Below are 12,137 nucleotides of genomic sequence, written 5' to 3' on the forward strand. Positions count from 1 at the left end.
GCCTCATCGCACAATTAATCAGCCCCCAAGGAAATGCTTGGAACGTCCTTGTAACCCCCCTTGATATGCGACCCGCCACCTGCGGTTCAAGAGGCCTTAGGTTGTTTTGCCGGTGCAAGTTTTTGCCGATACGATACGCCGACTCATCGCTGAGCTGTTAGAGCATACATACAGTAGAGCCAGAACGTGTGGCCATTTATGGGCATGTCCGAGGGCGTAAGAAATGTCCGAGCAGCTCCGCAAATGCGGCCATGAGCTGTGTCTTATTGGGCGGCAAACTTGGCTCGCATTCCCATACGATTAGTATGTATGTTCACACCCTTGCTCTCATGTTCGAAGTTGGTACAACGGGAAGAGGGACGCGAAGGGGAAAAAAAGGCTTGACGGCCCGAGGTTCTGGTGGGAAAAAAGGGGATTCCCGTCTGCCCATCACCCGTTTGTGGTGGCGACATCTTACGACTTGCAGAACTCGGTCTTGAGCCAACCCTCTCGATTCAGTCACGCTACGAGTGCAAACTCATTCATTAGCCTTCTTGCTCATTGGTTCGTAGTTGGTCACAACGATCTGTTAGCAGACATCACCAGCTGAAAGCGGAAGGCTTCCCTATTGGCAAGGATCAATAAGAATCTTTGGCCTCGCGCGAAGGATCCGGGCTTTCGCAGCCGAGGTTTACCGCACCAACAGCCTGCCCAGTTTGTCGATTCCTGGGCCTCTTCTTCCCAGCTATTCGGAGTCGCAATTAGGAACCGACGTCGCCCCCATGCTGCAGTGAGAACTCAAAACCAGCATTGTACAACCAGTAATCTATTTCCCGTCATCCCCCCTGATGACAAAGACCTGACGGGGAAGAAGTCCCAAGCCTTGGTCAACGGCTCGGCTCCGGCCTAGCCGGGATTGTGGAAGGAAAACAGTTTAACTGATCGCCATTCGGGGCCCCTTGAAGCGCACATATTACAGATTAGAAGACTTGTAGGCTTCCTCTTTTTCTTTTAGTTGCCTGCGCCGGTCGAACGGCTTGCATGGATCAGGAGCTCGGTAGTCAAAGACGGCGTTGGAACAGCCAGACCGAACCCCTGCAAGAACTGGAAACCACGGATACATATCCGGTGCGTAAAATTCTGGGCGCCCAGCCGTTGACCGCTTTGGTACGAGATACTGCATCATCCGCCTAATCTCGCGCGGGTGGACTCGTTCTGTGGGTTTCGGTTGCGGCTTTCGGGATTCCCTTGCCATGAATTAGTCACTCAAGCTAGACTTCCGACGGTGGCATAGAGTTAGCAGTAGCTTGTTGTAGGCAGGTTTCACTTGATCTTGATGGTAGCAATGCCTTATGAGGCTGTGAACTAAAGATCACTACCGTAGTCTGCTTGGAGAAAGATCGTCGACCGTTAGGTTGTGCTACAGAAGAAGAGCAGTTGCGAAGCTGAACGCCTAATGCTGACACTTATTTAGTAGCATATTAAAGGAAAGCAAGGTGGAGCTTCCATCTTATCATGGGTACTTCACGTATATCAGATCTTGAATCCGTGTAGTAAGCATTGCTTTGGTATAGAGTAGTAGTAGTATATGGTATCTAATAACGACGTTGATATTGCGAGCTCAAAACTTCATCCATGCATACAAACCCTCACAACGCAGAGTACTTGTTAATCAGCTGCAGAAGCTTGGCATCCACGTCCTTGGGAGTCGTGGCATTAAGGTAGTGGCCACCATCAGTGAAGGACAGATCCGTCTCCACGGAAGACGTGAAGGCCTTGATGTGATCCTTTGGCACCTCTACGCCGTAGACGGGATCCTGATTGCCCTGTAGACGTGGTCAATATCCGTCAACTGAGACAAAAGCCGGTTTGCAGAGCTAAGGACTCACCTGAATCCAGTAGACAGGGCACTTGATGTCCTGCACACGCCTCAGCAGGCCATCTCGCTCCAGGAGGTTGAGGAAGGCTCCACGCAGCTTCTTGCGCCCCTTGTCGCCAGAGTAGACCTTGTTGAGCGTGGCCTTCCAGAAGTCGGCCGCCTCGGGGGTGATGGCCCCGGAGAAGCCAATGTTGACGACGCTCTCCCGCAGCCCATCGTCGATGAGGAAGTCGGGAGTCGGCTCCTTGCTGAACAGGCTGTCGACGACGGGGCCCAGCATCGTGGCAGGATCCCAGCATCCCTTCTCCCGAGATGCGGCCGACTCGTAGTCGAGCGAGCTGCCGAGAATCAAGAGACCCTGAATCTGTAGTCGAGCAATGCCCACGTTAGCCTCGTATTCCGAGGAGAAACTCCTTGTCATGCTGGGAATGCTTGAGTAACACTATTACTGCTTGTAGTAATAGTACAAAGCAGGCTCTTCTTAGGCGAAGTAGCAGTGAGACACGCCAAACGGAGCTGAAGCCGTGCAGTAGTCGTGGAGAAAACTGGGGAGGGGGATGCAGACAGGGATAGGAGCAATTGATGGAATCAAAAGTCCATATAAGTGAATGTGTATTCCGTAGAAGAGCGAAAACAGCTGCTCAAACTTACCCTCTCAGGTGCCACGAGGGCCATTCTCGCCACGATCCATCCTCCCTGGCTGGTTCCCAGAGCAAAGGCCTTCTTGATGCCCAGAGCATCCAGCACCTGGATGGCCATGATGGCCGTGTCCCAGTAGGTAAAGTGTTCTGCCTCGGTCTCGGTGGCTCCATGGCCAAGGGGCTCGATGGCGAGCAGGTTGGCCGCGTCTGTGAGGGCCTTGTTGCCGAACTGTGTGTCGTACAAGGCAGAGGTCATGCACATGGAGTTGATGAGCACGACGGTAGGCTTGGTGTGATCGACGGCACCGTTGGAGAGGCGGTAGCCGGCAGTGATTCCGCCAAGGTGCGGCACTCTGATGGTGGTTCCGGCAGTCATGGTGAGAAGTGGAGGTTGTAGTCTTGCTGTAAAAGTGTCTAGTAGGGTTTCTCTAGTGAGAGTAGTAGTCGAGGCAGGCTCAAGGGCAGGATGCTGGGGGTTGTAGTAGTAGTATTGCTCGTTTGCTTCTGCTCCTTTCGTCCTTCTTTCTTCGTCTCGGTCAAGAGTCGAGAGAACTGGCAAAGGCGTGGGGGACTAAGTATTTACTTGTAGTACAGCCGATACAAGCAATAGAGCATGGCTCGACCGGGCCCCGGGGCGAAAAAGGGAGCCGTCTCAACGCCTCCAAGCGCACCGTTGAGTTGAGCCTCGGCCTCCCCTCCCCTCCAAACCGTTGGAACGAGCTTCGGCGGGGGTTGAAACCGCATTGCGTGGGCATGAATTTGCCCCGACCCGCATCTACCTTGGCGGTGAAGACACAGCGAAGACTCTCGGCAGAGGAACTAATATCCTATAGTAGTATCTTGCCTCCGGGCTCAGCGATGGGGGGAGAGGGAGAGGCGAGGCCGGTCTACCATGGGAGTACATAGTAGTAGTAGATAGACCGTGGACTGTTGGGTTGTAGCACTAGCTGTTCGCCTGCCTCTCGGATCGGAGCCATGAGACATGCATGTTCCCTGCAGACCGTTGCTGCTTTGGGCAAATCCATGGACATCAGGGCGGAGGCGGTTGTTTCAGGGTCATCTTCTTGTTCCTGATCGAGACGCTGGTGACGTGGGTATATCGGGTTGGCCATGCGACCGCAGACCGCATAAACTCAAGTGTCCCTGAACCGAGTCAATCGCCTGTGCCATCTGGATGGATCGAGCAATGCAATCACCTCGTACCTGCTTCTTCATGCCGTTGCTGGATAGTTCGTCCAGCGGCCAGTCCAGATCCATCTACGAGCTGGACTCTTGGAATCCCGGTAATGTGCGGAAATGGAGGGCATTGAGCAGGGGAGAAGCGGAGTTTACCATGCACCCGTAACTCAAAGACGCCTAGCTCAACTTGGCCATACGACAACCCAAGGCAGCTCTACCAGGAACTGAGCTACAGTACGGAGTATAGTGAGCCCGCACAGCTTCCAGTCTTCTGCATTGACTGTTGCTTGTCAAGCCACCTACGAGGCATCAGTTGCTCGAGGCGGCGGTCCGCCCCTTACCCTCCACTTGGTTCCTGTGCGCTAAACGAGACTGAGAGTAGCAGGAGATGCCAGTCGAAACTAATGGGCACGGCACAAGAAGATTGCCATTGGCCTGGCGCAGGGCGGCTCCCGGCCGGAGCGAGAGGAACTTGGGAAGACCGTCCAGGAACTCGCAGCAGCCTTGCTCATAAGCCGCAGAGAATGACTCGCAGCCCCGGCACTCACACGTCTGAGGGCACACTGCATCGAAATGGCACAGTATAGACAAAATATTCATACATACGAGGTTCGCAATAGAATCCTTTCTCACGTCGCACCAAATGGCAACTCAAGTCGGCTCTGCACAGGGATAACCAGGCACATGTACTCGTACATGTACTCGTATATAATAAGGTGCGCGCCCAGCCTGATTTACCATCCTCTGTTTGACGCTAGAGAGGAAGAACAAGGGCAAAAAGAGGTCTGGAATTCGCCGGACCGTTCTGTGTCTTCTCTTTGAGCTTTTTCGCCCAGTCTCCTTCCCACTTCAGGATGGGATCGAACCAGGACTCTGGTCTACAAAGTGGGAGCCAAACTGAACCACCGTACATGTACGTGTATGCGAGGGGCGAGGGACGAGGGTTACCCTTGCTCGCCTTTCTTCAGCAGTTCGCTAACCCACGTGAACCGCTGATCCTGTCAGATTATTATTTGGCATTGACCTTTGATAATTATTCCGTAGCCCCCAATGGACTGTGGACATAGTTGTCTGCCGAATATACTACCTACCTAACCCGTAGCCAGTTTAAAATAACTGCTTGCTGTGTCTTCAGGGAAGATTCAACTTTGCCCCTGGACAAGTATGTCGTGATAGACGGCGGCCTCGAGCCGCTATGGGGGCCGTTGCTGTGCATGAGGCATCAAACGACTGATCGTCGTCATTCTCCGGTTACGAATCGTGGGCTAGCGAGTCGTGCTGCCGCACACCTTTCGATTGTCCTCTCGGGGCAAAGGGGAGCCAAGGGAGCCTCTCCCACAATTCATATCCCGAACCCACCGTCATGGTGTCCACAATGATACATCGCCACCCCTGGCATGAGCCCGGTATTAGCGTCAAGCACCTTGTTGACAGAGGAAACACTAACTGAAAAGTTCAAGGGGCATGATAGGCGAAGTAAACCGGACTGTTAGAAGGCAGGCCAGAAAAAGAGAGAGAGAAAAAAGTAGAGAGGAAGCAAACCTTGGAAGTGCATGGTAGGAGTACATGTATGAAAGACAGCCTCGCGCCGCCCTCTCAGCTCTCGGTTCCATTTTCTTCCTTTCCCCCTCTGAATCGAGAGCCCGCATACTTGATCCATTCGTTTGACTTCAACTCCGGAATGCTCCATGGCTCCAGTTGAGGAACTCGTCGTGAGGGCCGCGGCGGCGGACACCCCGTCGGTTCTGCCAGGCCTGCCGGGCTACAACCCCGAGAATCTACAGCCATGGACCGTGCAAGTAACGGCAGCGATGACGGTCCTGGCCGTTGGATGCGTTATTCTGCGAATTATCAGTCGCCGGCTCAGAAAGCAGAAGCTCGAATGGGACGACAGAATGATTATCTTCTCAACGGTTGGTTGCCCTGTCCAGCGTGCCGTATCCTGTTGCTCTTCATGCAATATACAGTCAAGCAAGCCGAGCAACTACTGCTTGTCCTTGTCCCATTTGCTCTCCTTCGTTGGTTCATCTCCTCGAGAAGTAAGAAGCTAAAACATGTATCGATTTCACTTGATAGGGCTGGTATCTGGTCGTCGTCGGCTTCATCTTCGCCATGTACGACAACGGCATGGGCATCCACGCTGACAAGGTCCCTATGGGAAATATCGTCATGATGGCAAAGTGGCTGCTGGTGGCCGAAATCCTCTACGCCTGGAACCTTGGCTGGACCAAGATCAGTCTCCTGCTCATGTACTACCGCATCTTCCACGTGCCCTACTTCAAGAAGATGGCCTGGGCGGTGGGCGGCTTCGTCATGGTCTGGGTCGTCACCATCACGTTCCTCTTCATCTTCATCTGCGTCCCCGTCCAGAAGCTGTGGTATCCCCAGCTGCCGGGCCACTGCATCAACCAGGTCGGCACGTGGATTGCCAATGCCTCGTCGACCATCTTTACGGATCTGGCCATCCTGATCTTGCCCGTTCCGCAGATCTGGAACCTTCAGCTGAGGACCGCGGAAAAGATGGGTTTGACCTTTGCCTTTGGCTTGGGTTTCTTGTATGTGATGCGGCGGTTTCTTTATAGCCAGCTCCTGAGCGTCCCATATTTGAAGCTTCATGTGCTAATCGCCGTCTTCAGCGTCGTCTTCGCCTCTGCATACCGAACCTCGGTGCTCTTCACCTACAGCAACTCGGATCCCACTTACACCCTCGCCCCGACGGTCGGCTGGACAGTCATCGAAATCTCCGCCGGCATCATTTCCGCCTGTCTTCCCACCCTCCTGCCGGTCCTCCGCCTCTTCTTCAAGAAGATCGGCATCAAGCGCAACTTCTTCTCCCCGAGCCGCGGCGGAACCAGCGGCAAGTCGTCCAACCTCAACAGCAAGATGTCGGGGCCCAGCCAGAACAGGAGCGTCAACGCCCTCGACGACGGCACGTCGCGCAGAGCCAACGGCAACGCCTTTTACCGCCTCGAGGACGAGACCGAGTCCGACGGCAGCTTCACCGTGGACTCGCAGCAGGCCGTCATGAAATCGAACTTCAGACCAGACACTAAAGGGTATGAACACCACTTCAGATCTTTCCGGAATAACAACGAGAGCGAGCCTGGGGCTGACCTAACCAGGGACGATATACCACTGCACGGGATCCGGGTCCAGACGGAGTTTCAGCAATCGACTTCTCCTAGGTAAATCACGGGTTTTTTTTTTAAAAAAACGCGCGGGCGTAATTGAGTTGGTCGGCTTTCTTTTTCCTTTATTCGCTCGTTTAATGGCGGGAATCTATGATGGTTCCTGTGTGTCGCATTTTTAGAAAATCGGATCTAGAAAATATGGGATCATCGGAAGGGGAGAACCTGGCAATGAGATTGTTGCGGGTTCAAGATTATCAGCTTCTGCGAAGTACACGCCCTCGTTGGCAAGCGATTTGAGTTCTGGTTATTGTTTGACATAATGTTTGGAGATACCACTGGAGTATACACCGAGTTGGGACAATTGATATACAGTACGATTGTCCAATAAGATTTGATTTACTTCATTGTGTGAGCCGTGGCGCAACCAGCGCCGTGTCTCTATTCAATATTGTTGGTGTGTTGATGTTAACCACTCGCGTGGAGTGCGAGCACAGTTACCGACTTGAAGGCAAGCAGTCAGGTACCAACAGTCGAAGCTTTCGTTCCAAGAGGAACCTGGCCGGCCCTACCTAGCTTTTGAAGTCAGCATCAAACCTATGAGAACCTACCCCTGGGGACATTTCTGAAAGAGTGGCTCAAGCCTAAATGGCGAGAACCGCTTTCGAAGGACCAGCTAGTCCGAGGAAGGGCGTAATAGAGAGCTAGAGACACAGATCAAAATGAACACCGACCACAGGGATCAAGCCGCCAAGTTTGTCCAGTGGGCAAAAGGCTTTGATTGATGAAGCTGCCAAGGTCACTCCAGAGGCATCAGTACTCTGGGCCGGCGTCTCTCATTCTATCGCTTACCCGGCAGAAGCAGCAAACAAATATGGCTACTTTTACGTCGCTGCTCGTATGCCCTTTTAGGCCCCCGTTGAGCCCCTCCTATTCTCTCACAAAGACAGCCATACTGGTTTTTCCATGTCTGACGATCTGAGGGTGGAATTGGAGACACATCGTCGAGCTGCATCAGTGCATCCTGGGGCTTCGGTTCAAAAACGCCTCGAACATCTATTAGAGTAAGCTCATCAATTTGGCTCCTGGACTGCTCCATAGCGGTCAGGTGAGAGCTCATGGTCGAAAACAGCCCGAGATGGATAAGTCGTTGGGCAGGGACTCCAAAAAGATGAAGTTTGCAGGTTAAGCTTGGAACTTTTCTCTTATTGACAACCCTGGAGCTCAATGTCTGGCTGGGGATCCCGTTTGATCTTGTCATAGATCACAGGTTGTTCATTGCAACGACGACTGTTACCAAGGAATATCGAGGCCCTGCCGTTGAGCCCCTCGATTTCCACACATAAAAAGTTCATTTCCACACATAACTAAACTGCATTAGGCCACCCAGTGTCTTATCAGTCAAGGCACATACTGTCATCTTCAATCCCATCCATCTTCAATCCCATCCATCTCCAGCCCCATCCTCTTTTACCTTCTGAAATCTCAACCTGCGAGAATCATATGCCTTTATATACATAAAGAGCAAGTCAGCGCTGCTAAAGATAAGGAGGAGGAAGAGAAGATAGCTAGGAGAATAGAAAGAGGATTCTATTCTGATGCTTTAGTATAGAGTATGCGCAAGAAGAGTAACCACACAAGCAGAGTGCAATCGCCTACTCTGCGTCTGCACTGGAAATAGAAGACAGTATGTCTTTTCTGCACAGAAACACTATGGGGAGCGGCGCCTTACTTAATGCGGTTTAATTATGTGTGGAAATGAACTTTTTATGTGTGGAAATCGAGGGGCTCCCTGCCGTTTTCATTGCAAATTGCCTCTTTGGGTAATTGCCCGTTTTGGCACGGTTTATGGAGAATGTCTCTTCCACAAGATTCATCGTGAACTTTTCTGCTCCGTAGGACCGCCTCGGCATTCTTAGAAAGTCCGCAGAACGAGACCGAGACTCACCATATGGTTGCCAAGCATGTTGAGATGGGATCCGACAGGTAGGCGGCCAGCTTTGTTCGTGGTCATATTACCAGATTGAGTATCATACAAGTCGTGGTCGTGTGCCTGGGCCCTGTTTTACAAAGCGTAATACTCCTGACAGTCATTGCAGGCACTTGACTCAGAGGAAGATACTATGAGTCTGCAATTGGAGGTAGAACTATAGTAATCACAAGTCCGGGCAATGACTGAAACAGATTCGTCCTCAAGAACTGCGTACTCAATTGGACACATCGCATTAATCAGCTATTCATACACTCCCCAAAGAGACAACACCATACGAATTACACAAAAGCAGAAGGAAGCAGGTGCTGAAGAAGAGCAAATACAGCCAAATCCAGGCCTTCGGGATGGAGTTTTGTCTGTTACAAAAGATTCTGGTCAATCTCGAGTTCACTTTGCATGTGCATGGAAGGCTTGGTCGACACAATCGCGTTCGTCGTAACCCAAGCATTATGCCAGGATGTGTTGTCGGCCTTGTAGAACTTGTCCAACGTAAAACGGTACAGCGCTCCCCTTTGCAAGAAACAATAGTCTTCGAGATATAGTCTTCGCTTACACATCACTTAGATGAACGCAAGTCAGCCTTTATTATAAGCAGACATCCCATCAGGCATGGGAGCTGGCTTCAGTCACTTGGTGGTACTAGGTACCGTTAACTACCAATGGAAATAGCCTTGTACGAGAGTTGTAAGCAGAGGTGGACATGCATCTGGCCACTTATCATGATTCTCAGGCCACTCATATATAGCAAAGCATCGCACTAGCCAAGGTGGTCTACAACTCTCTTCTGCCGAGGTCCTATTTAGGAATGTGTTTTCGACTTTCCCCTCATGGAGGATTGGTTGATGTAACCCTTCGCATAAAGCTGTGCGATTTTCTCCTCTGAGCAGCAATTGGTAAGAGCTATTGAGTAAGAGAAGAGGATTTATTGTCCAGAGTTTATTGTCCAGAGCAGAAGCGGGCGCAGATGAGATGAGTTATGTATTTTGGCTATATAAAGAGTTCCACAGATCAAGCTACGATAATTTGCATGTGTCTTTTGTTAACGCCCAGTTAGACGGGGAACTATTGAGTCGACTTGAGAGAACACGGTTAAAGGTCATGGGATTTCCAAGTCATCTATGATAACTATAATGTTCACTTGGTTGTGGTGGACATCTTGCCAACAGCCAGCCGCAATTTGAGGACATTATCCAATTGTGACACGTCATGAATTACCTCCACAGCAACACGAGGCAAAATAGAGCAATTTTCCCGATAGATTACCATCGAATGCGTATCCGACTAGATCGAGCCAAAGAGCCAAGCTACTTGGCGGAAAATTGCATTGCCCTTTGCTGCGTCATGCAGGCAAGGCTCGGTGCTTATTGTGCAGCCTGCATCCATCGTCATCGGGTGCTTCCATCACCAGCCTTATAGAGTTAAGCTTTGGCTGGAGTCTTAAAATTAGACATCCTTGCAAGAGAGCTGTCAAATCTCTAATTCGCCGACTGAGCCAGCCTTGTGGATGTATATAAAGAGACTTCTGGACCGCTGTAAGTATACAATCCGATCTGATCCACGCCGATCTCCAAACACCCTGGAGACAACACACTCCGTACAAGATGAAGGTTCAACTCCCTTCTCAGCCTCTCCCCGCCCTGTCTCTTACAAAGTGACTAAGACATATATCCAACAATAGGTCTTCGTTCTCGCCTCCGCCCTTACTGGCCTGGCTTCGGCCGCCCCCTCAGCCCTCGCCAGCGTCTACTACGAGCAGTGGTGGGACCCGGGCTGCAACGGCCGAGCTCTGCTCGGAGGCACCCTGACCCAGGGCTTCTGCACTGTCGTCGAAGACTTCCCTGGGCAAAGTGTCAAGCTCACCCTGAACAACCCATGCCCTGCCGGCACCACGCCTCAGGTTACAGTTTCAAGCTCTAATGACTGCGACAATGGGCCGGTTGACTGGACGTTTGGTGCGACGGGCGAGTGTATCGATGTGTCTATCCAGCCATCTGCGATTCACTTGAACTGTGTTTAGAGGCGGCTGAAAATGGACGATATATGAGAAACCATGAGGCTTTGGAGAACATTGAAGAATGAGCGTATGGTTTATAACGTCCGGTGATAGGCGGAATAATTCCAAGAGTCAAGACCAAATCTCAATGTTGGAAACCCTTCGAAGTCACTTTTGTAGGCAGTTGTGGCAAGTCAATCACACCTTGTCTATTGGATGAGAAACTGGACTTGTATCAGACGTGACGCGTTGGAGAGCTCCGCACGTATGACTGGTGTTTCGCCTCCGAACATGATGAATCGTAGAACCAGGCGGATGATAGGCATTGATCCGTGCAGACAGGGAGCCAGATTAGCGGCATCGGTTGGGCTGCATATCGCGGGCAGCATGCTGGTGGTTCTGGTCGAGCAAGGTATCCAACGCACCCGGGCGAGGCTTTGCTTGCGAGTCCGATGTTGTTTGCTTCATGCATGTTATCCTTACCATATCTCTTGCCTTGATTCACATGCGTCGAACGCGTATACATAGTATCGCTCCCCTGTCCCAATAGCCACAATCAACCGCTAAAGAGAGTCGGATTCTTCCAGAAGAAGGCATTGGCACACATGTGGGACAGCTTGTGAGCTAGCGTGTAAGTGACTGTCCGGGCAATTATTTGAGAGTGAGAGATATTGCAAGCCATCTACGAAATACAAAAGTGAAGTCTCAAGTCTACGAGATCATAGATAGATACAACAACCGCAATTTGCCTTTGCAAAATAAGAAACTCAGGTGATGATGCATGTTATATGTTGAATGTGCCTTTGAACGGACCTTCGGAGTCCGAGTGGCCGGAGCACAACTCATGGAGGGTTCCCCCCCATAGCAGATCGCAAATCGCCAATCGCCGGCAGCTACTGTAAGAGGACACGCACAGCGAGGCATCGATAGCCTCCTGCTAGCAAAAGGTGGTTGTGCACGGCTTTGGGTTAGCAGTGCGGAGAAGAAGGTGACTTCTTAGAAATCGAAGGCCACAGTGCACTGTACGCATTCCTTCTTCCTCCAACTGACACGGAGAGGACGGCACTTGACTGCTGCAGTACCGAGAGCTCACCCTGGGAGAAGCCCCTCCGCAACGTGCGAGCCACGGATAGTTGCATCCGAAGCGAAGCGGCAGCATCGAGTCTCCTGATTCCCATCGACCAGCTCGCCCCCCTTGCCCCGATTCGAACAGCTTCCACCCTCCACCAGAACCCACTATAGAACTACTCGTACGCGTACATGGCCCGAGAGACCCCGCCTGAGCTATGCACAGTAGAGCATGTCGACGCGGGTCTTTGAAATTGCGAGGCTTCGGTTCGTCAGC

The 12,137-nt window shown here is 51.7% G+C and overlaps 3 protein-coding genes across 3 annotated transcripts; 2 read left to right on the top strand and 1 right to left on the bottom strand.

Annotated features, from left to right (window-relative positions):
* Positions 1-1,594: 1,594 nt before the first annotated feature.
* Positions 1,595-2,623, bottom strand: BBK36DRAFT_1134471 (alpha/beta-hydrolase). Its single transcript, XM_024892322.1, has 3 exons — positions 2,510-2,623; positions 1,863-2,222; positions 1,595-1,802 (listed from the first exon to the last, which is right to left on the bottom strand). Exons 1-3 carry the CDS (start codon positions 2,615-2,617, stop codon positions 1,629-1,631), a joined length of 642 nt encoding a protein of 213 aa, XP_024751784.1. The 5' UTR covers positions 2,618-2,623; the 3' UTR covers positions 1,595-1,628.
* A 2,743-nt stretch (positions 2,624-5,366) lies between these two features.
* Positions 5,367-6,867, top strand: BBK36DRAFT_1156725 (GPCR, PTH11-type; the record flags this gene model as incomplete). Its single annotated transcript, XM_024893950.1, has 4 exons — positions 5,367-5,591; positions 5,755-6,233; positions 6,315-6,734; positions 6,801-6,867. 4 exons carry the CDS (start codon positions 5,367-5,369, stop codon positions 6,865-6,867), a joined length of 1,191 nt encoding a protein of 396 aa, XP_024751785.1.
* A 3,533-nt stretch (positions 6,868-10,400) lies between these two features.
* On the top strand, positions 10,401-10,816 carry BBK36DRAFT_1138585 (hypothetical protein; the record flags this gene model as incomplete). The annotated part of the gene is made up of 2 exons (XM_024893248.1): positions 10,401-10,406; positions 10,478-10,816. 2 exons carry the CDS (start codon positions 10,401-10,403, stop codon positions 10,814-10,816), a joined length of 345 nt encoding a protein of 114 aa, XP_024751786.1.
* Positions 10,817-12,137: the final 1,321 nt, after the last annotated feature.

This window comes from Trichoderma citrinoviride (genome assembly GCF_003025115.1).
Source record: "Trichoderma citrinoviride strain TUCIM 6016 unplaced genomic scaffold BBK36scaffold_3, whole genome shotgun sequence".
Classification (NCBI taxonomy): domain Eukaryota; kingdom Fungi; phylum Ascomycota; class Sordariomycetes; order Hypocreales; family Hypocreaceae; genus Trichoderma; species Trichoderma citrinoviride.